The 25746-nt window shown below is 32.4% G+C and overlaps 2 protein-coding genes across 3 annotated transcripts in view; both read left to right on the top strand.

Moving 5' to 3' along the window:
* LOC139516381 (uncharacterized) overlaps positions 1 to 25746 on the top strand; it is a 341046-nt gene that overhangs the window by 209425 nt on the left and 105875 nt on the right. The gene's annotated exons all lie outside the window — the stretch shown is intronic.
* Positions 1 to 25746, top strand: part of LOC139518155 (putative ankyrin repeat protein RF_0381) — a 60877-nt gene that overhangs the window by 1065 nt on the left and 34066 nt on the right. The window contains exons 2-8 of the mRNA XM_071309847.1: positions 1511 to 1597; positions 2242 to 2340; positions 9576 to 9674; positions 15961 to 16059; positions 18310 to 18369; positions 19417 to 19515; positions 24017 to 24115. Coding sequence (XP_071165948.1) covers positions 1511 to 1597; positions 2242 to 2340; positions 9576 to 9674; positions 15961 to 16059; positions 18310 to 18369; positions 19417 to 19515; positions 24017 to 24115 — 642 coding nt within the window. The remainder of the gene's footprint in view (positions 1 to 1510; positions 1598 to 2241; positions 2341 to 9575; positions 9675 to 15960; positions 16060 to 18309; positions 18370 to 19416; positions 19516 to 24016; positions 24116 to 25746) is intronic.

Below are 25746 nucleotides of genomic sequence, written 5' to 3'. Positions count from 1 at the left end.
GTACATGGTTGTATTCATCAATTTAGTATGCTGCTCGGCAATGGCGACCTTGAAATTCCTGTTGTCCGATAATAGCGCCAAATTAGAGGGAAGCAACTCGCGCCAAGCAAAATTACCGTATTTCACCAAAATAATCAAAATTTCGCTTTATGATAACAAACAGTAATACGATAACCACATTTATATTCAGCTATCGTTTATTGATCTAGTTACACACTTTATTTCATTAAAACCATCAATAAAGAATTAACAATTAAGTAATTTATTGAGTGAATTAAAATCAGACCTCATGGGGTATAGGGGTTAAACAAAAGCTCGTAACTTTTTTAAAAGCCTGGTGACCCCCTTTTTATTTTACCTTAAAATGCTTGAAAAGTTCATAGCTTTGACATATCCGTTTTTAAAAAAAATCTACCGCGGAAATTTTGCGAAAAATCGATTATACCAATATTTTTTGCCTTAAACTGAAATTAGAAAATGCAAAATATAGACATAAATCTGAAAATAAAAGTATTTTTAAGTCAAAAACAACCAAGGTTAACGTTTAAATTTTAAATTATAATGTTTTTTCACATAAAAATCATACTGACTTGGTTTGAAATGTCTTTGAATTTGATGTAACCTTTATTGTTGAAAGGGTGGACATGGTTGGAAAAAGGTTCAAAATCGCACATTTTGCTTTAATTTGAGGGGAAAACGAGCCTGGTGACCCCCTTTTTTCTTTGCATTTTTGGATTCAGCATAAAAAGATCTACAAAATATGTGAAAATAAAAAAATTCTACCGGGGGTCCTTATTGGGGTGAGCCACCTTAATTGATTGACTTTGAACAGCGGTATACTACTATTGCCTTTATTTATCATAACAGAGAAAGAATTATGAGCACAATTAGAAGTAGTCGCATTGCCATTAAAGCGGGAGATTTGGCATGCCACAACACCAAGTTCAACATACCATTTTATCTTAAAATGCTCTGTACTAAGTCAGGGAAATGACCATTGTTATATTGTAGTATGTTTCTGTGTGTTACATTTTAATGTTGTGTTTCTGTTGTATCGTAGCTCTCTTATATTTGATGCGTTTCCCTCAGTTTTAGCTTGTAACCCGGATTTGTTTTTTACTCTCTATCAATTATGAACTTCGAACAGCGGTATACTACTGTTGCCTTATTAATAATAAGACCAACGCTCTGAGAAACATATGCATATTTTTTTTTACCTACACGTTAGTCAATCCGCCAGTCAGTCTGATGGTCTTTTAACTGTTTGGAATCTTACTCAAATACATTGAAATAGTTTGACGGATTGGTGACGTTTAGTGAGCGTGACGCTTTCTGTGTATGTTTTCTTCATTTTATGGTAAACTTTTGTGAAATATTATAACCATAGTTAATGCATTCCAATGACTCATGGTACCATAATATTCTTTTTAAAAAGCAAACATTATTGTAGTTCATATCAAATGGACAACACTACAAATAACTACGAATGATGAATATTATTTTATTGTAGAAACTTCACTGGGCTGCATTTGAGAGAGATCTCACAAAAGTAAATGAATTACTTCAAAGAGGTGCCTCAGTAAATTATTGTTACGATGTAAGTTAATCATGTATCAAATTTGATCGTATTTATACTCCTTGTATATTATGAATATAATAAACAGTACCAAATATCAGAAAGGACGGAGCCCAATAATCGAAAAAGTAGGAATTGTTCAAAGCCCTTTGTGTGTCAGAAATCAAAGCAGATGAACATTACATATATAAAACAGGATATATCAATTCGATGGAATTAAAGACACCAGTAGTTTACCTATTTTAAAATCTCACAAATGCAGTGAGAAGATACAAATTTAGGTAAAAACAAAAACTGAGGGAATAGCATGAATAAAGTTAGGAATGTGAGTTGGCTCTACCTGCGGGTTTATTTCCTCTTTAATGTTTGTATAATATTTGGGATATTCAAATAGTGTAGCTTCAAGCATCATTTAAGACATTAATTGTTAACACACTCATCTAGTACATTAAACGTTGGATCCATTAATTTACGTTTTATCAATTAGTCTAATGATACCATATTTGCTGCATTTCATGTTGCAATCATTGTGGTTCTTTATCGTTACTTCAACTGAAAAATGTCTCAAACAATTAGAAAAGAAGAGGCCTTTAATTAAATAAGTCTTAGAATGTTTTTCTGGCATGGTTATGTTAAGTATTCAATATCAATTCATTTTTTTTCAGAGTTGGACACCTCTTCATTGTGCAGCATTCAATGGTGATTGCGAAGTAATCGTTGCATTGGTGAATGCAAATGCAAATATAAGCACAAAGAATGACAAGGTAAAGGAGTGATACTTGCCTCTTTTTCTAATTACCTACCGTTTAATTTTACCCCAGTTATTATACTTTGGCTGATTTCCAACTGAAGGGTTTATATTGATTTTCTTTTCGTTGACATTTCGTAACTAAAGAGTCAGCAGCATTTTTGAATTGTTTAGATCGACAATTATTTAATTACTAAAATATAATCGAAATAAAAACGCCATTTTGAAAATTGAAAATACAGATTCGGATCGTTAAATTACATTTTAACCCCCAGTTTGAGAGTTTTTGTGAAAATGACTGTGACAGTCTTTTTCACGAAAACTCTCATTTTGTCACGGTCATTTTCACGAAAACTCTCATTTAAGTCATGACGTTTATGTGTTAAATACCGTTCAATAAGTTTTGGTGAATTTTATTTCATCTAAAAAAATCAAATTCTAACGTTCATAATCTCTTTTTTGTAATGCATTACAAACGGAATAACAGTTCTGCAGTTGAATAATTGCTGACGTCAATTTGGATTTGATGGTAGCAACTATCTGCTTTACTTGCCTCACTAATGCTGTTTTTGATATATGGTCGTAATATGTGTGATAAAGTGTGAAGGAGGCCTCGGTGGCGAATGGCCGAGTGGTCTAAGTAGTCGAACTACTGCACGAGGTGTGCTTGACCGCAATCGTTATTGACTAGGATTGACAATTTTTGGAAGTTGCCTCCGGGCACTTCAGCTCCTTCACTAATAAAAACTGATTGTCTAGAAATAACAGAATAGTGCTGCAAGAAAAGTAAACAACCATCCATGCGATCAGTATATGAATGTGTGTGCACCATTTGACTTAAAATTCTAAAACATAATGATAGAGTACTAGTTTCACTACTAAAATAAAAAAGTTTAATAAATAAAGGCAACAGTAGTATACCGCTGTTCAAACTCATAAATCCATGGACAAAAAACAAAATCGGGGTAACAAACTAAAACTGAGGGAAAATTATTTGTATGTAAAACATCTTAACAAACTCATTCTCAATTTTTATCATTAATGTTTAAATTTTACATTTTCATATTCAAGTATAGCCTGTATGTTCTGAATTGTAGTAAAAAATAAACATTTCAGAATACCAGTGATTTTTTGTTATAATAAAATTAACGGTACCAATTTTCTTGCACCAGATGCGTATTTCGACAATATACATGTCTCTTCAGTGATGCTCGTGGCCAAAATATTTGAAATCCAAAGCTTATATAAAAGATGAAGAGCTATAATCCATAAGGTCCAAAAAGTATAGCCAAATCCGTGAAAGGAATCAGAGCTTTGCATGAGGGAGATACATTCCTTAATTTATAATAATTTCTATCATTTTGTAACAGTAAATTTATAAACTATATAAAGCCAAAAAAAATGGTTTTACGGAAATTTTACCGTACGAATTTCTTCAAGCATGTTTAAGGAATATGTGTGATATCATGTTTTCATTACACAACATTTCCAGGTTTAAGTTTTCGGGTGCATTAACTTCCGTCACTTACATGTAGCAACTTTTCAGATCTTGTGAACAAAATTTGTAACAACGGTTAACAATAATCTTGTAGAAAATTATAGAATTTAGATTTAACGAAAAAAATTGAGACTAATACCAGTATACAAAAGTAACGATTTCAGCTCTGCTATCGCAAAGTGTTTTTTAATCAATGTTGCTTTTGTCGCATCCTATGACGTGTCTAGTACGACCATATTTAAAAAAAAATAGATGATTCGTTTTGGTGCAATTTTCGTCCGATAGTTGATTTTCAATTTTTATCCAGAGCGCAGCAATGCAATGTTGCTTGTTATTTGTCTTGTGGCAAACATTTTATGTATGTTCAAGACAAACACTTATGAAAACAAGTAGTTCTTGGTTTAACGGATATCCCGGCTGAAGGACGGGGAAATATACTGCCACTGGAAAATGAAAGTAAATTTGATAAAGACAGAAAATTTTCCTTGCATTTAGACCCACCATAAAGAGTTGTTACTAAGGTTCTAAGCGAACAGAGAGCGTGACACTCTCTTTACACAAGGCATATTATCTAATGTACCTTTACTGACCAGACTTGGCCGCGTACTTGTTCAAACTGCACAGACAAAGAACTACACACATTGTCGGTCCGAAGACCTACTAAGTGACAATATTTATATTCCCCAGTTACTCTAATGGGCCTTTTTCAAGTTGAGATCATTAACCTATTGTGGTTGTATTAAAAAGGACGTATTATAAAGGAGTCAACAATGATTTTGAGGAAAACAGCTTATTTTTAGAAAAAGATATGATTTATGATTAAAGCAAGACGCGCGTTTCGTCTACAAAAGACTAATGAGTGACCCTTGAATAAAATAGGTTTTAAATGATACATTTAAGAAGTATACGATAATTGAGTCCCAAAAATTCCGAAAGGCTTTGTTAAATACAGCCAATGTAATATATCCATGGGATAGAAAATCCTTAGTATATCGATAATTTAAGAAAGACATATAATATAACAAAATCTGATCATATCATTTCTGCTAATCTAAATTCGAAACTTTGTGGTTTTGAATAGGAGTATTTATTTTAGTATAAGGGTAAGATTCAGGATTTTTTTTAAAAGGTTTTATTTCAAGAAACGGAATAGACCTAAAACATATTAATACGATTCTGCACTACAATATCTATAAATCATGGGAACGAACGAACGGACGGATGGACAGACCAGAAAATATGATATCCTCCTGCTTTCATGAAACACCGCTGGGGAAAAACTTGTCATTCCAGAATTGAGAAATCGTCATCGTCGTTTAACAAGATAACAAACATTTTTTATGCCAAGTAAGAGAAAATTACAAGAAAAAATATTTCCCTTAGGTCCCAACATGTCACTGTTTTTACTTCATCTTAATACTGCGTGCTTTAGGGAAAGAAAAAAATACCAATCTCGATCTATCGTGTTAAGTTTTTGATCAGAAAACCTCCCAAACTCGGAGGGAGCAAGCTACCGAGACTGTCATTGCTAATTGTTCGGATTGTTCAGAAGACGATAAGGAAATAATAAATCGGTGTTTTGCTTTAAATAGATATAAGAAGATGTGGTATGATAATCTATCTCAAATAACAAAATGTATACAGGTTTGAAAAAACATATTGAGATGATTTTGAAATAAATTAGATTTCAGCGAAATATGTTGAGTCATTGAGCAAACAATTCATGCATTCTATGCAGGCTATGTCACCATTTTCCTCTGTCATGCTTCAATGAAATGTACCAAGATACGTTCAGGGAGGTTGGTTATGTCGAGTTAGATCATTTGATTGTATATATCCTATTTGTAGGATTCAGTTGACCGCACTCTTAGCTCAATTAAATTTAAATAAAAAACTAGAACACACCTGCGAAATCGCGGGCAATTAGAGCTTGGTTTAAATTATGTAAAATATTGTAGCGCAGTGGCAGATCCAGAACTTTTCATAATGGAGGGGGCGCCCGCTCAAGTCATGCTTCAATGATTCCCTATATAATCAACAAAATGTTTAGGTCGCCCCTCCCCATCCCCTGTATCCGCCTATGGTAGGACGCATTTTTGTAAAAGATTTTATGTCTGGAGAATTTTAAGCTATCAAGGTATCAAAAGCCCTCTACCTTTTTTTCAAAAGTCCTTTACTTGCTTCCTCTCTGTTAAATTCCGTTATTTTCGCGGTTCAGGCCTCAGACCACAATTATTCTTCCCATTTGCTACAATGCTGCTTTTTGGGTAAAAATCAATTAAATTTGAATAAAATTTGCACTGCTTCAAACATGTCATAAATGTAACTGCTTATAGACCATTATTATTCTTATAAACCATGCTTCTGAACAATCCATCAGTGCTTTTGTTTTCTTTTGAGAGCCCTATTTACATGCGAATGGTAGGATTTGAATCTTATTTCTACCCCACTTTCATTTTGGTCAAATCAATACTTTCACTTCAACAATATATTTTCCCCTCATGTTTTACTTATTTCAATGTATATGAAACTGTTATGACCCTTAAATAGTCAAAGAAAACAGTAGACATAATACTTAAAAAGCATTACCCTATATAATAATTGGGAACTATGTATTCCAAGACCACGAACAAAGTGAATTAATTGTGGTCTGAAGCATTCTGTAAACTATGAACATAGTAATGTATATTATAAATAAAGTGTATTTGCTTTAAACTATCATTCAACTCCAAGCGTCTTCTCCGCAAAGATCACTGATATAAATAAATAGAGAGACTATATATATGATAGTGGTATACTCATAGTAAACGCGAAAATAATTTTCCACTCTCAAAGTACATGAAAATCATGTGTAAGTTTAAAACTGAAAGTCTTATCTATGACTTAAAAGTCGGTCTGATGACGCCTTTTTTACGTTTTTCTCCCAAAACAACTTAATCGAAATAATCATATTAATGGATGACAAATGCAACTATTCATGAAACCTATAAGACACAGCGGCATGATGATTAATTTATTGTGGAAGGAGGAGAAGCGACACACAAAATGATGTCTTCTCGTTCAATAGTATAGATATGAATAAATTCTGATTGTATGAAAACAATATACATGATATATTGTATGTTTGTAAAAGAATTAAACTCTTGTGGATTTCTAAATAGGTCTTTATATTTGAAGGGGAAGACCCCATTGGATTTATTTGAAAATAACTACAGAAAACTACATAAAGACACAAAGGTATGATGCATGTATGTAAAAAGTAAAAGCACAAAAATATTGAACTTTGATGAAAATCTAATCGGAAAGTCCATAATCACATGGCAAAATCAAATAACAAAACACATCGAAAAACGTATGGACAAGAACTGTCATATTTCTGACTTGGTACAGGCATTTTCAAATGTAGAGAATGGTGGATAAAACCTGGTTTTTAGCGACAGTCTCATCAAATTCCGTTATATTTACAATGATGCGTGAACTAAACAGACATTATAAATAAAATAGTAAAAATATGGGTACAGCAGTCATCACCGTGTAACAATTTTAAAAGGAACAATTTAACAGAACACATAAAAAAATCTATCTACAAACAAATTCATTTATTCGCGTGTCTGACGTCAGATTTTTTTTACGTCACATGTATTTGTCGTTCAATGTATATACAAACAATTCTAAAATTTCACATGGGCAATGTTCGCATACAGGGTACATAATATATGTTTATACCAGGAATATGTTTATTCAAATACTATTATTGACACACAAAAAAAAAACCAATCGGTTGACAGTTGTACAAAATATTGTAAAGACCTTCATTAGTTAGCTTTAAGCGTACTGCATGGTGAAACTGAGTTACATTGTAACTGTTAAGTGTTTGCATGAAATATATAGTAAACGCACATTCACTTTCACTTACGTTCACCACAGGCGGTGAACACACCAACCGTCGTATACTGTAAACTTGTTTACAATTCGTTCACTGTTTTCCCATTAATATTGTTATAAAAATAGGAGTAAAGGTTATATTATTGTACATTACATAGAATTGAGGCCCCTCATGGGGGGGTCCTAGTAATCACATAATCATCATTTTTTTGCCAATATAATCACATAATCATTAAATATTTGCTTATCTTTAGTAATCAAATAATCATAAACTAAAAATACAGTCCTAGGTAATCAAATAATCATGAAATATTTGGCTTAATAATCAAATAATCATTAAGAAAACGGCCAAGTAATCACATAATCAAAAACCCCATGAGGGCCCTCAGAATTGAATTGAAAATTTTCTCTGTAAACCTCTTAATCAGTTAGCAAAAAATGATTTGACACATACCAATTAATCTCTTATTGATGATGTTAAGGGAACAAAATTGTTGAAATACGAAATTTCTTGAAAACAAATATAGTGGTTTCTTGAGGAAAATAATCAAGATACTTTGCTCCCACTGAAAAAAAGGGGAGGAGATAGAATTTTGTTCCCCTCTATATGTAATGGAAATTTAAGTTGTGTTGTTGTCAGCTTTAACCCCGCGAGAGATGATTGGTCGGTGCCAGAAAAAAATCGATTGAAAAATTTTGACTTCTTTGATAATTCTAAAAACGTTTTTTATATCATTTGACGTGGCTCGGGACTTGTACATCCCGTCATTGTGTTATTGTTCTATGATAATTCTCGTATTCTTGTCTGTCAATTTTGCTTTCTAAATGTGCTTTGTCTATAAACCTGTTGGTATTTTTTGATATATATGACGTAGCTATGTACTTATACATCTCGTTATTGTGCCACTGTAAACTATTTTTGTATTCTTGTCTTCAATTTCTGGTGATAAGCTTGGTCTATATGCCATTTATTGCTTCTTTGTTACATGTTTGTTTGTTTTATAGTGATTAAGATTAACACAATGTTTACTGCTGTACCCCTATATTTGACATTTTTACCTATGTCTGTTTGTTTTGTTCACTCATCGTTGTCAAAATAATGGAATTTAATGCGATTGTCATAGTCATAAGTAAGAGATTTGGTGAGCTTTAAAACCAGGTTCAATTCATCATTTTCTACATAAGAAAATGCCTATACCAAGTCAGAGATATGACAGTTGTTATCCATTCGTTTGATGTGTTTGAGCTTTTGACTTTGCCATTTGATAAAGGACTTTTTTAAACCGGTGAACAACTTGAATGTGAAAACATTGTCCATTACATGTAACTAATTGTAAACAGGTTTACAGTAATCGACGTTTGATGAGAACACGGCTTTGATAGCTTAAGTCACATTTTTCAATAGTTTCGTTATCTTTTAAACCGTTTTTGTCACTTACGCACTTAATCTGAGTTGAGACAACTCCAAAAGCTCGGCTTAGTTGAAGATTATAATTATTCACCTGCATATTATATTCAGTATTAAAAGCTGGTGCGATTTAAACAAAAGTAGAATAGCAAAAATACCGAACTCCAAGGAAAATCAAAAATGGAAAGTCCTTTGTCGAATTGCAAAAGAAAATACTCGAACACAAAAAACGTATGGAAAACAACTGACATACCCCAGACTTGGTACAGACATTTCCCAATGAAGAAAATGGTGAATAAAACATAGTTGTATAGTTATAATTATCTAAACCTCTGACTAATGGTTGTTTCACTTTAGTAGAATTTTAACAATATTGCAATTGCCCTGTAATAACATTGTGTATTGTTTTTTATATAGTGAATGCAAATACACATGTCTACATAATTAATGCTGATTTTAGGGGAAATCACCGGTACACCAAGCTGCAAGCCGTGGACAACAGGAACAATTGAAAGCTTTGAATTGTCTAGGTGCCGATTTGTTAGCCAGAAATAATGAGGTTAGTCATTTTAAAATATAATATTTCTATGTTTGCTTCTTATGTTACCAATTTTTGTTGAATACTAGATATTAATCACAATATTATATAATCTATATTCTTTTGAAACATGTAAATCGTAGATTTTTAAAATGTATCATTGTACTGGGTTTTTTTTTCTATTCGAATCATGTATGGGTGCAAACACAGAAAATATCATTGTTTTGCGAATCTAATCATTGTCAAACAGGTTTTGGGAAGAAGGTCGTAAAATGATTAATTTGCCATATTTCTTCCTATATATATTTGTACATTTGAACTTAAATGTAGGATATACGGAATTACTTGTCAAGAAAACAACAATCTGTAAAGCTCAATAAATAAAGAAGTAAACAAATACTGGCCAACAATAAGAAAAATTCATCAATTAATTTTAGTAACGAAACGCCTAGTCACGACAAATTGTGACACAATTAAAAAAAAACCAACAAAATGTACCTGATTTCATTTTTTTTGGGGAAGAAAGTCTTAAAATGATTAATTTGCCATATTTCTTCCTATATATATTTGTACATTTGAACTTAAATATAGGATATACGGAATTACTTGTCAATAAAACAACAATCTGTAAAGCTCAATAAATAAAGAAGTAAACAAATACTGGCAAACAATAAGAAAAATCCATCAATTAATTTTAGTAACGAAACGACTAGCTATATATATATAGTCACGACAAATTGTGACACAATTAAAAAAAAAACCCAACAAAATGTACCTGATTTCATTTTAACCAAATAAGGATATTTGTAAGGAGCTCGAGAAAGCATTCAACGAAAACAACTGAGTAAATAGCAGGAGATTGCTTTGCACGAGCTCCATAGAGAATTGGCAAGGTTAAACGTGTTTGTGAGCGCGTAATTATCTCATTTCCTCTGACAAAAGAATCAGTCGAAAAGGGCTTCATTATTCAAATCGGTATCAAACGCCAAAACACCAAACAACACTATTAGCTTAAAACAGAGAATAAAATTTTTACATGTACAATTATAAGCCATCTGTAAAAGTCTTTTACAATTTTAATTATTTTCTTAAAGTTTTTGAAAACAAAACTTGTCAATGATAAAACTATAAAATGTCTATAGAGAACATTTTACCGCCAAAATTTCATGGCTAAGATCTATAAAACAAGCACATTGACTAATATGTTTTTTGTGCTCTTTTGATAACTTTATTAATCCCCAATCAATATAAACTAGTGTTTTGAAAAGCTTATTATTTTGAAACTGTAGAGCGAACTCCCTTAATATAAGTATAAACGCGGACCAAACAGGGTATATGAAAAAGTCCCAGACAATCACAAGACATCATAAATTACGCTGACAAATTTAATGTTGAAAGTACAATTTTGTTTATATATTTTGTAAAGGCATTTGACACATGTTAGTCCTACATGTTATCTCTTGAACATTTTGGGTTTAATAATTCATTTATTAACTCGACCAAGACGTCATAATCTGATATAAATAGCTCAGTGTTTAATTGTGGATGGATTTTTGCACCAACAGACCGTCAGGGATGCTCTTGTTCTTTCATAACCTTTATGATCGCAGTAGAAATCATGGCGTGTAAATTAGAAAATGATAATAACCTAAAAGGCATTGAAATAATCTTGACCATTCAAAACATAATTTGAAACTTTCCTAGATAACAGATGGCACCAATTTATTTCTCAAATTAAACAATAAAATTAAAGCAGAATTAAATGGTCTTAGTTTTGTTTTTTGGTCTAAATTATTAAATAAACTAAAACGGGAGATATTTGGATAGGGAAACACACAAATTGTCAAGATAAAGTAGATAATATAAAGTTCATTGACAAACCTGTTAAAGTGTAACGTTTGTTTTTCGGTACAAATAAAACAGACTGGGCATAACTAAAGTGGGAAAACAAGTTTAAAAAGTAGAAAAAACTTATGAATCATTGGAAAAAAAGACACGTTCACTCTGTGTTTTTTGTTAGATGTATTTCTAGTCGTATCCATCTGATGTGTTACGCCTTTTTCAAATGTGGTTTATAGTTCATTATGATGTTGAACTGTTTCACCACTGTCACAGGTTAGGGTAGGGTTGGGATACCGCTTACATGTTTAACTCCGCCACATTCTGTATGACATTCCGTCCCAAGTCAGGAGCCTGTAATTCAGTGGTAACCGTTGCCGTTTGTTGATGTGTTACATATATGTTTTTCGTTCATTTTTTGCTATTCAAATTAGGCCGGTTGTTTCTCGTTTGAATTGTCTTACATTTGTCATTTCGGTTCATTTCATAGCCGACTTTTCGGTATGGGCTTGAACATTTTTGAAGTACGCACGATGACCTATAATTGTTAATTTCTGTGTCATTTGGTACCTTGTAGAGGGTTGTCTCATTGGCAATTATACTGATGTTTTATATGTCAAATGTAACAAAATAAAGATGCAAATGAGTTCTGACATCATTATCTAATAATTTTTATGTCTACACCTGTGAAGAATCTGTTATTCTATTGATATATATCATCGTTTTATTCTAATATCTATTTGTATTGAAGTAGAAAACAGACGGACTGTATGCATTAGGAATTTAATTTGAAAGATGTGTTTAATGAAATGACCATCTCGTTTTGTACTATTTCTTACTTGTTTAATTAATATAACATAAGTCTGTGTTCATTTAATATAGCTGATGTAGCTTACCATGTATTCTAACATGACGTCCTTCAAACGCTTTGAATACACACCCGTGGTAAAATATGAATATATTGCCAGTGCTGTTCCGATTGTACTCCCACGTCATATGCTTTTTTATGAATGAGATACCCGACGTCATAGAACAATGACGTTAGAATGTAAGCATTTTACGGGAAAATACACGCTTGTGAATCCGAAAATCATCACAAGGAAACATACACAAATGATGCTAAAATGTGGCAAAAGCCCTTTATTGTACATCATATAAGACATATAAATAAATTATCATTCAAATTCATCCAAAACTGTCTAAATACATTATTTTAAATAGTTTAAGCATGTCACTAATGCAATTTGCTCCGTTCTTTTACGCAAGTTTATTAGTGCGTTTATTTATGGGAACGGCTAATATTTGCCTACACCTAGAGCGCTTCGATCCAAAAGAATTACCGTATGTGTCCTATCAGGATCGAAATAATTCATGGGGGCTTGAATATATCTAGATTTTACCACGGGTTGTCCCTTTATGCCGATATTTCACCCCTCGCTATCGCTCAGGGGTAAAATATTTGTCATAAAGGGCCAACCCGTGGTAAAATCACGATATATTCAAGCCCCCATGAATTATTTCTTAAATAATGCTTTATCTTTTTGTTTTGATAATCAAATTTGTAAATATTGGTAGCCTTTTCCATTTCCATCTTTCTGCTCTGAAAATGTTCCAGTGACGGAAAACTGGATATGATTTTAATATTGATATTTGAAAAAAGGTTATTAAACAAAAATGTATGATTTGAATATGTAGGAATTATAAAAGGACGTTTTAAAATTGAGCAAAAGAAAAACAAGTACTAGTCTAAAGTGATAAATGTTACTATGCTGTAGTTGATGTGCCGAAAGCTTCCGTCAGTTAGGGGTCAATTTAAGCTTGAAATGATAAAAATTACCGATAATTGTTAAAATTTTAAAATATATATGTAAGACTCAGATCGACGTCCGGTCTCTAATCGACGTCCGTTCATCAAATCAACATCCAGATCTGACGTCACAATAATATATCCTTCCAAATCGACGGCCAATTTTCGAATGGATCGATTCCTATTTGAGACCTCGAAGCTGTCGTGTAAATATCAGCTCTACAACATCATCAGAGCGACAACTTGAGTGTAGCGTACCACAGGGAAGTTGCTTAGGTCCCTGGCTTTTTTTAGTCTACGCCGGAACTCTATTCGACATTATTCCACCATCTATTACTGTGTACGGATTTGCCGACGACCATACTGCTAATAAACGTTTCGTGCCAACATTAACGAATGAGATGGATGCAATTCGTGACTTACAGGACTGCGCTGTTCATATAAACACCTGGATGAACAGTAACAAACTAAAAATGAACAATGCGAAAACAGAGTTTATTCTCTTTGGCAGTCGACACCAACTCTCTAAATGTGAGACAAAAGAAATAATCATTTGTGGAGATGTTATAAAATCAAAAACATGTATACGGTACTTAGGAGCTTTTTTGGATGAGACTCTAAACTTCAAAGACCATATTACTAAAAAATGTAAAACAGCAATGATGAACTACTACAAAATAAAGTGCATTAGATCCTATCTATCGAAAGAAGCAACTGAAACTTTGGTCTTAACTTTGGTTATATCACAATTAGATTATTGCAATGTTATACTTTTTGGAATTTCACAAACTGATTTATATAAATTGCAACGTATACAGAATATGTGTGCCAAACTTGTGTTAAACCGTTCTAAGTCTGATAGTGCCAAGCAGGCATTGTTTGACTTACACTGGCTTCCGATCAAAGCCAGAATTACATTCAAAATCTTAACATATATGTACAACTGTCATGTAGGTAATGCACCGTCATATTTGATCAATTTGTTAAATCCTCAAGTGTCGAAACGTTCATTAAGGTCGTCAGAGTCATCTATTGGTTGTTATGCAGTCCCATATAACAAAAAGAAAACTTTTTCAGATAGAAGCTTTAGTACTATTGGGCCAAAATTGTGGAATGAACTAGGTACAAATGTAAGAAACTCTGAATCTTTGGATACTTTTAAATGTCGGTTGAAAACATTGTATTTCGAAAATTATTTGACTTTTTTCTTGTGTATCACAGTGTATATTTTCAATTTTTGGTATAGTACATACATATTGTATTTTTGTATATGTAGAAATAGGCGTTTAATTAAGTTTTCATGTTTCAAGTTTCAATTTTATGCAAATCTAAACGACATCCATGTTTTGGCTTCTCTAGTGATCAATGTCTAATTTTTAGCTCCGTTAGGAACAAGTGGTTTGTCGAAAGACTGTTCTGCTATTTGATGTCTTATGTCTTGCCGTTTTAGTTCAAGTATCAAATAGATGATACCTTTCTGACAGTGGTCACGGTGAAATTAAATATGCATTTTTACACAATTGCAGCTTCTGCTATTTCTATTTAGGGTGATTTAGGGTGATTCACCATTACATATAGCTGCGTGGTATGGAAAAGTTGAAATGCTTAAATTTTTGGTTAGTCTAGGTGCCGATTTATCAGCTACCAATAACATGGTATATATAAGTCATTTTCATCAAAATGCAAGCTCTAAATGGTATACAATAAAGATGCATACTAGTTCTTACATCATTCTCTTATATTTTTTTATATCTACACATGTGAATAATATGTTATTCTGATTGATATATCTGATCTTTTTATTCATATATATTTTTTTTCAGATAGATTAAACGGACTGTAACGATTAAAGAATTTAATTTCAAAGATGTATTAAAAGAAATGACCGACTCGTTTTGTACTATTTCTTACTTGCTTAAAACAAAATAAGTCTGTTTTAAACAGATATAGCTGATGTAGTTAACCATGTATTAATGTTTTATCTATTAGTTTAGATAATCATATTTTTTTACAGATATTTGTAGTTTTTTTTCCTTTTTGCATCTTTTTTTCCTGAAAACTCTGGTTTCGTACTGGTAATATTGGCATTTAATAAATAGGTATTAAACAAAAAATGATGATTTAAATATGTAGGAAATAATGAAATGACATTTTAAAATTGAGCATACGGAAAACAAGTATTGATTCTAAAGTGATAAATGTTACTATGCTTTATTTGATGTACAGAAGGCTGGTCAGTTGGGGTTAGGTCAGTTGGGGTTAAGTATTAGCTAGAAATAATAAAAATTACCGTATTAACATTAGAAAAACTGATGAATCCTTTGTTATGCTCTGCAAATGTTCTGCATCACGAAAAATAGAGTTGTAGATAAATTTAAATACTTTTTTCTTCACTGGTGGAGCATTTAATAATAATTATAATGTTGTCAAAATAAAACTAAAGCTTTATTGTGGAAACATATTCCGGGTCACATGTAACAGATGCATACGGTCAACTCAATTAGGCTGAGTCCTTTCCTCGAACGACCGTTCTGTTATTTCTTTTTTTTTCTTGCCGTTTTAGTTCAAGTATCAAAAATAGATTATACCTTTCTGATAGTAGTCATGGTGAGATCAAATATGCATTTGTACACAATTGCAGCTTCTGTTGTTTCTGTTTAGGGTGATTCACCTTTACATGAAGCTGTATGGAATGACAAAGTTGACATAGTGAAACTTTTAGTTAGTCTAGGTGCCGACTTGTCAGCTAAAGATAAACAGGTATAGAAGTCACTTTTATCAATATGAAAGCTTTTTTAAGGTTACACAATAAAGATACATACTAGTTCTTACATAAATTTCAATTATGTCTTACAGCAGATTCCATTGAGTGTGTAGAGAAATGTAATATCTTTGGTTAGCTTGCTTGTTAGCTGAACCGTGAAGTCATTATTAGTTCAGGTATACTACCCTCCTTTCGAAGTAGCATAGTCCAACAGACAAATCGATTAGTTTTCTGTTGGACTAGTCTATTTGCAAAGTAGGGTACTTTACCTATCTCAACAATTACTTCACGGTTCAGCTAACAAGCAAGCTAACCAAAGATATTATCTTTGGCTACACACTCAATGGAATGCGCTGTAAGCCTACACATGTGAATGATATGTTATTCTGATTGATATATCTGATCTTTTTATTCAGATATCTATCTTTTTTTTTCAGGTAGATTAAACGGACTGTAACGACTAAGGAATTTAATTTCAAAGATGTATTAAATGAAATGACCGAGTCGTTTTGTACTATTTCTTACTTGTTTAGTATAAAAAGTCTGTTTTCTATTTATATAGCTGATTAAGTTAATCACGTAATAATACTTTATCTATTAGTGATGATAAGCACAGTTTTATTATATTGGAAGTATTTTCCATTTCCATCTGTTAGCCTTAAAAACTTTCCAGCGTCGGAAAAATGGTTTTGTATTTAATATTAGTATTTGAAAACAAATTATCAAACTAAATTTAAAAGATTTGAAAATGTAGGAAATCATGGAATGACATTTAAAAAAAACCCCAAGTATTGCGTCTAAAGTGATAAATTTGACTATACTTTATTTGATGTACGGAAGGTTTTTTGTCAGTTGGGGAAATATATAAGCGAGATATAATAAAATCTTCCGTAAAACCAAACTTGCAATGCCTAATGAGTGTTATACAATTAGTTTTATATTTTGTATTATATCGCGATATTTCGCTAAACAAATTAGCTTTATTTGGCGTTTGAATCTCTCAAGGTGAAATCGGATGCATGACAATATATTTGTAGCTTGAACTACACAAAATTTGATTAAAATTTTAAAATATTTATTGATGTTTTATATAAGATATAGTTTTGCCGTTTATTGTACGTAGAAATTCTTAAATCCAAGCAAAAAAAATGAAATACAGGATTTATTCCTTTGGTTTTGGATAGAACTGTTTTTCATCCCTTTCATTTAGTCCATCAAATTCATGAGTACGTAGCTGATGCATCCAGAACCTTTCTTTCTGTTTTCTCCTATAGGAGTCCCAGTTTGGGTTAACCTCAATTATTTGAAAGGTGATAAGTATTGCCTGTTATTAAAAGGTGTCTCGTAATTGGACAGTTTCATTCTTTTTTATAAAAAGACCGGTGATTGTTAATTCTGATGTTGAATGTAATGTTTGTTTCACCAACATACTGCAGCTTGCAAGTTCCACAAGTAAGAATATAAACACTATTTTCCGTTTTGCAATTAGACGTAACATAGATGTTGTATCACTGCTTTCTTACTGTACTGCTGAGTGAGTGGTCAGTGTTTTAAACACTATATATATATAACCCAACAAGGTTAGATCTGTAAATTGGTTTGTTCTTCCCTCGCCGGGATTCAAACTCATGCTACTGAAATATTGTGACACCAAATCATCTGCTTTATTTTCGACGCGCTAGACCATTCGCCCACCTTGGCTTCCGAATATAATAAAGCTTTCGGTGGCCAGGTGTTACCTTTCCTGGTCAGTTTTAATCTAGCGTCGTAATACAGTACATGATATGTAAAGCCTGAATATGGTATTGTTACAGATCAGCTGAAGTATCTGTTGTAAAGGATCCTACAAATTAATGCATGATACAGTCACAGAAAAAATTATATTAATAAGTACGTCTGAACCAGTGACAAATATGTAGAAAAAGTTAAAGCAAAACAGAAAGGCAAACTATAGAGTTGCAGATTAATTTAAATGCTTCTTCCTCCACTGGTGGCACATTAAGTGATGATAAAGTTGACAAAATAAAATTAAAGATTGATTTTGGCGACATATTCGTGGGCATTTGTAACAGATTAATACTGTCAACTAAATTAGAATGAGGCCTTTTCTCGAACGACGGTGGGTATCGTATGTCTTGCCATTTTAGTTCCAGTTTCAAAAATAACTTATAGTTTTCTGACAGTGGTTATGATGAATCAAATATGCATTTGTACACAATTGCAGCTTCTGTTTTTCTTCTTTTTAGGGTGATTCACCTTTGCATTTCTGTGCATGGAATGGAAATGTTGACATGGTGAAACTTTTGGTTAGCCTAGGTGCCGACTTGTCAGCTACCATTTATCAGATATATAAGTCTTTTTAATCTATATTCAAGCTTCTTTTATTAGCTATGGCCAGGCGACATTTTCTCATCACTTGACGTCTATCGTCCGTCGTCCGTCGTCCGTCGTCGTCGTTCGTCGTCGTCGTAAACTTTTACAAAGATCTTCTTATCTGAAACTACTCAGTAAAATTAAGCTAGTAGCTAGTTTAAGAAATGTGTCCGGTAATCTGGTCAACCATCCAAGATGGCCGCCATGGCTAAAAATTTAACATAGCAGCAAGAGCGTTCAGTAAAGTAAGTACCAAAAACACATCACCATCACCTAAACACAATGTTGTCATCAATCCATTTGCGTCCTTTGTTTAATAAGCACATAGACCAAAGTGAGCGACACAGGCTCTTTTCAGCCTTTAGTTTATGTTACACAACCAAGATACATACTAGTTCTTATATCATTCTCTTATATTTCTTATGCCTACACATGTGAAGAATATGCTATTTTATTGATATATCTGATCTTTTCATTCAGATATATATCTAATTTGAAGTAGATTAAACGGGCTGGAAAGATTTAGGAATTTAATTTCAAAGATGTATTAATGAAATGACTGCCTAGTATGGTACTATTTCGAACTTGCTTAGTATAATATAAGTCTGTTTTCTATTTATATAGCTGATGAAGTTAATCACGTAATAATACGTTATCTATAAGTGTTGATAAGCACGTTTTAAAATATTGGAAGTCTTTTACATTTCCATCTTTTAGCCTTAAAAACTTTTCAGTTATGAACAACTGGGTTTGTATTTATCTTATTTTATACAAAAAAGTTCACATACCTGTTTACATACCTGTTTAAAAAGTAAAATTTTAAGCTTAAATGGTCCGTGACTCCCGCATTGGTTTTTTTTCGAACAACCGTTTTTCATGTCTTATGTCTTGCCATTTTAGTTCAAGTATCAAAAGTAGTTTTTACCTTTCTGACAGAGGTCATGGTGAAGTCAATCGCAACTTATGTTGTTTCGTTTCAGGGTTATTTACCTTTACATTTATCTGCAATGAATAATAGAGTTGACATGGTGAATCTTTTGGTTAGCCTAGGTGCAGATTTATCAGCTACCAATGATAAGGTATATATGTCATTTTTATCTATATGCAAGCTTTTTTCACTGTTACAAAATAAAGATGCATATATACTAGTTCTTACATATCAAATATTTGTTGTGCCTATGTACATGTGAAGAATTAAGGAATAACAGTACTGTAGTTGAAGAGTTGCCACCGTCAATTGTAGATTTGACGGTCGCAAATGCAGTTTTACTGGCGACGCGTAGTGGAGACAGTAGAACGGAGATTTGCGACCGTCAAATCAAAATTGACGGTGGCAACTCTTCAACTACAGTACTGTTATTCCGATTATAATGCATTACAACAAGAAAAGTACGATAAAACTTTAAAAAACGTCTAAATTTGACAAATAAAAAAAAATCCGCGAAACTTCATGAATTATTTTGGAACAAAGACGTCATTGCTAAACGTGACGTCATACAAATGAAAACTTACAAAGTGGAGGTTATTACGTTACCTGTACGCCTTAAATTCGGATAAAATAACTTTAAAACGGCGAATTCGAGGTAGGTGTTGTTTTATTTTCGATTATATAGTAGTAATCGAACATATGTTGATTCAATCAATTCAAAATGGCGGGTCCCTCCTTAGTTACGCCTGGTCAACTGTGAATTTGACCGCAACTTTTAGCCAATGAAAAAAATTGTTACATACAAATTGCATTAGAATATGTTATTTTGATTGATTTCTCTGATATTTTCATTGAGATTCCTTTCAGTTTTGAGGTAGATTAAACGGGCTGTAACGATTTGGAAATTTAATTTCCAAGATGTACTAAATGAAATGACGGACTCCTTTTGTACTATTTCTTACTTGGTTAGTATAAAATGAGTTTGTTTTAAATAAATATTGATGATGTAGTTAACCGCATATTATGTCGACATCTATTAATTTTGATAATCACATTTTTAAAAATTGTTAGTCTCTTTTATTTCGATCTTTTTGCCCTAAAAACTTTCCGGAGACGGAAAACTAGTTTTGTATTTAATATTTGTATTTTTCAACACAAAATTAAGGATTTGAATATGTAGAAAATTATGAAATTACATTTCAAAAATGAGCATACTTAAAATAAGCATTGAGTCTAAAGGGATGAATTTTGCTATGTTTTATTTGATATACTAAAGGCTTTGCTCAGTTTGGGTTAAATATTAGCTATAAATTATAAAAATAACCGTGTCAACAACATTGGAATAACCGATACATACTTTGTAATGCTCTGCAAATGTTCTACATCAAGAATCATTGATAACGTACATTCATTCAGATGGAGCATTCAATAGCGATAATAGTTAAAAGTTCTGCTATTTCGTGTCTTATTTCTTACCGTCTCAGTTCAAATTTCTAAAATATTATGCCTTTCTGACATTGGTAATTGTGAAATCAAATATGCATTTGTACACAATTGCAGCTGCTGTTGTTACTTTTATGGTGATTCACCTTTACATTATGCTGCGTGGAATGGAGAGGTTGACATGATGAAACGTTTGATTAGCCTAGGTGCCGACTTGTCAGCTACAAATAATAAGGCATAGAAGTCACTTTCATTAATATGGAAACTTGTTTTTTTAAATGTTACACAATAAAGATGCATAAAAGTTCTTACATCATTCTCTTATATTTTTTATGCAACAGATCTGAAGAATATTTTATTTTTATTAATATATTTTATCTTTTATTCTGATATCTATCTGTTTGTAATGATTTAAGAATGTAGTTTCAAAGATATTAAATGAAATGACCGACTCGTTTTGTAGTTTTTCTGACTTGCTTGTATAAAATCATTCTGTTTTAAATAAATATAGCTGATGTAGTTAACCGTGTATTATTTCTTTATCTATTAGATTGATGATCACATTTTTAAATATTGGCAGTCTTTCCTTTTTTAATCGTTTTGTGTAAAAAACGTTCGATTCACGGAAAATAGTTTTTTTTAGTAGGGATAGTGATCCGCCGGTGGCGGCGGCGTTAGCTAATTTCTAATTAGCTTTAATTTTTAGAAGGTGGAAGACCTGGATGCTTCTTACTTTGTATACAAATGCCTTATGTTACGAAGTTTCCGCCTGTAACATGACCATTGTCCTTGACCTCATTTGCATGGTTTAGTGAATACTTGGAAAATAAGTTCAGATTATTTGAAATGTTAATTTCTTTCTTACTATGATTAATATAATAACTGTATTTGGCATGTGCGTACTTTGCAAGATCCTCATGCTCCTCAGATAGTTTTCGCTTAACCGCGACCTCATTTAATGGATCAGTGAACAAGGATAAGTTTTAGTGGTCAATTCCATATCTCAAATACTAGAAGCAATAGGTCTAGTATATTTGGTGTTTGGAGGATTGTAAGGTGTACATGTCCAACTGGAAGGTATCATCTGACTTTGACCTTATTTTTATAGTTCAGTGGTAAAAGTTTTTTTTTGTTTTGTTTAATTTTCTTATACTGTATGCAATAGGTCTACTGTATTTGGTGTATGAAATAATGGGAAGATGTAAATGTCCAACTGGTAGGTATCATGTGACCTTGACCTCATTTTCATAGTTCAGTGATCAAAGTTTTTGAATTTGATTTTTTTTCTTCTAATACGCATACTATAGGCAATAGGTCTACTATATTTGGTGTATGGGAACATTTTATGATGTACATGTCACTGTCGTAGGATTTATCTGACGTTGACCTCATTTTCACGGTTCATTATATAATTACTCAGTATTAATTTTTTGTGTGTTTGATTGTTTTTCATAATATACAAGCAATAGGTTAGTAATATTTGTTGTGTGGAAGGATTGTAAGCTGTTCATGTCAGGATGACATGGTTCATCTGACCTTGACCTTATTTTCTTAGTTCATTGTTCATTGGTCAATGTTAAGTTTTTCTTTGTTAAGTCTGGTTCTAAGAAACTATAAGCAGATGGCAACTATATTTAGTGCATTGAATGATTGTGAGATGTACATGCATTTCTCCTTCGGTTGGTATGAACTTGATCTCCTTTTCTTGGATCGTGTTAAGTTTATGTGATGGTTGTAAAGCTTTATATTTGGGACTATCAACATAATATCAATTGTTATTAATGAAGGTGAAACATTTCAGCGTGTGCACTTCAGTATTATTTCTTTTGTTTTATTAGTTTTGATAATCACATAAAAAAAATTGTAAATATTGCCAGCCTTTTCATTTCCATCTTTTTTGCCTAAAAACATTGTAAATGACGAATAACTGGTTTTGTATATAATAGTGGTATAAAAAAGGTTATTAAACCAAAAATGAAAGATTTTATAATTCTATGAAATTTTGAAATAGCATTTTGAAATTAAACGTACGAAAACAAATATTGAGACTGAAGTGGTAATCGTTACTATAATTTATTTGATATATTGAAGGCTTTGGTCAGTTGGGTTTAGATATAAGCTTGAAATATTAAAATGTACCGTATTAACAAGATTGGAATAACGGATAAATGTTTTGTAATACTCTTCAAAAGTTCTGCATCAAGTGTCATTGGGTCATTCATAACTTACATCAATTTAAAGCGATAACAGTTAAAAGTTTTATATATATATAATCTAGCGGGACGGCTGCAGTGCAGGCGATTTGGTGTCACGATATCACAGTAGCATGGGTTCGAATCCCGGCGAGGGAAGAACCAAAAATTTGCGAAAGCAAATTTACAGATCTAACATTGTTGGGTTGATGTTTAGACGAGTTGTATATACATTATGTACACAGCCATGTATCACCATCATTGATGGCGATCCGATGGATACATCTGTTGTAGGGTTGTCACTGACTCAGACGTACTTATAAATATAATTAGTTTCTGTGACTGTATCTTACATTAATTTGTAGGATCCTTTACTATAGATAATTTAGCTGATCTGTAACAATAACATCTTCATGCCTTATATATCATGTACTGCAGTACGCCGCTAGATTAAAACTGACGTGGAAAGGTAACACACGGCCAGCGAAAGCTCTTTTTTTGAGAGCCCAGGTGGTCGTGTGGTCTAGCGGGACGGCTGCAGTGCAGGCGATTTTGTGTCACGATATCTCAGTAGCATGGGTTCGAATCCCGGCGAGGGAAGAACAAAAAATTTGCGAAAGCAAATTTACAGATCTAACATTGTTTGTTTGATGTTTAGACGAGTTGTATATATATATATATAGAAAAAGCTAAAACCAAAACAAAAAGGCGAAATATAGAGTTGCAGACTAGTTTAAATGCTTGTTCCTTCACTGATGGCACATTAAGTGATGTTAAAGTTAATAAAATAAAATTAAAGCTTGATCGTGGAAACATATTCGTGTTCATATGCAACAGATTAATACAGTCAACTCAATAAGGCTGAGGTCTTTCCTCGGATGGACGTTCTCCTATTTATGTCTCATGTCTTACTGTTTTAGTTCAAATATCTAAAATAGATCATTCCTTCCTGCCAGTGTTCATTGTGAAATCAATATGCATTTGACACAGTTGCAGCTTATGTTGTTTCATTTGTAGGGTAATTCACCTTTACATAAAGCTGTTTTGTATAAACACGTTGACATGGTGGAACATTTGGTTAGCCTAGGTGCCGATTTATCAGCTACCAATAATGAGGTATATTATATAAGTCATTTTTATTAATATGCAAGCTTGGTTTAACATGTTTAAGGGCATACGATACAGTTTTGATCCCGTATTTACAGTTTGATGAAAATTTCCATATAGGCTATTTTGTGCCTGATTAAATCAAATATGTAATAAAAAATATTCCTTCATGAGCTACTTTTTGGGTTAAATGAGTTTTGTATATTTGCTCAAAATTCGGATTTGTGGCCGTATTTTTCCTTTCGAACGAAAAACATAACTTTTTTGTTTTAAAAGATAAACACAAATTGTTTTGTGTTAAATATTTTGTAATTTCTGTATTTTATAATTATCCTAAAAAATTATGCACTTTTTACTCAGAAATAACTCATATTTATCAGAGGATCATGAATTGAAAAAGAAACGTCTTTTTTTGCTGTATATTTATCAAAATTAAAAAAAATTGCACTATTTACAGTTTTATAAGATTTGGTCCACATAATCTCCCTGCAAAATTAAACAAAATGTCGTTTTAAAAAATAGGGGTCCATGCAGTCGTTTTCAAATTAAATCAGTTTGAATGATAAAAATCAGTCGATAAATGCATCTTTTCCCGATATGTCACCGTTTGACGTCGCGAAAATAACATTTTACGTTAGCAACTTCATTACCTCCCCTGTAACTGTATCGTATGTCCTAAAATGTTACAAAACTGAGATGCATATTAGTTCTTATATCATTCTACAATATTTATTATGCCTACACATGTGAAGAATAGAATATTTTCATTGATATATCTTATCTGTTTATTCAGATATCTATCTGTTTTGAGGAAGATTAAACAGAATGTAACGATTAAGGAATTTACGGGTGAGAATTTTCCATCGAGGAGTCGCACGTAAAACACGGGCGGGTTACAGCGGGTCTCTCGACCATCAAGGCCGTCAAACTATACCCTCGGTAAAAAAAAAAATTACTGGTGATCATTTTTTCGTCGGGAAGCCGCACGGAAGACCCGGGCGGGCTACCGCGGGTCTCTCGACCATTGAGACCGGCAAACTATACCCTCAGTAAAAAAAAATACGGGTGAGAATGTTCATCGAGGAGTCGCACGGAAGACCCTCTTGACTATTTCAAAGATGTATTAAAGAGCAAACAGCCTTTTGTGTATGCGCATCAACTGCGCATCTTGGAGGTGACATAAAATGCTCTATGACTTGGTTTCTAGCCATGAAAAAACGTCAAATTATAACGTCCTATTTCGTGATTTGCGGATTCCAACATGGTGTACGTGTAAAAATACGTCTTCCAAGAAAAGCGCTGATATCTAGTGGAAATTAAACACAAATAGCCTCAAAAGATACTACACTATCTGTGACCTCCGTTCTAATAAAAATAATCAAATATAAATGTTGAACTCCGGTTTTTGCATTTGCACCGATTTGCATTATTTTAATAAACAATAACATATGTACATCTATGTACTCCTATAGCAAATATAGTATCGGCGCTAATAAAAATAATAAAATTGGCGTTGATGCAAGAATCAAATCGGCGCAAATTAAAGATCGAGGTTTTTTAGGCAGATGCTATTTTGTCGGCTCTTAAAAATTATTGTCTCTTACCATGGCTACTATTTTTGTATAGTCAATGTTAAACAT

This window comes from Mytilus edulis, chromosome 3 (assembly GCF_963676685.1).
Source record: "Mytilus edulis chromosome 3, xbMytEdul2.2, whole genome shotgun sequence".
Taxonomy (NCBI): domain Eukaryota; kingdom Metazoa; phylum Mollusca; class Bivalvia; order Mytilida; family Mytilidae; genus Mytilus; species Mytilus edulis.
Note: the sequence above shows the minus strand (reverse complement) of the source record. Positions and strands in the feature narration are given on the sequence as shown.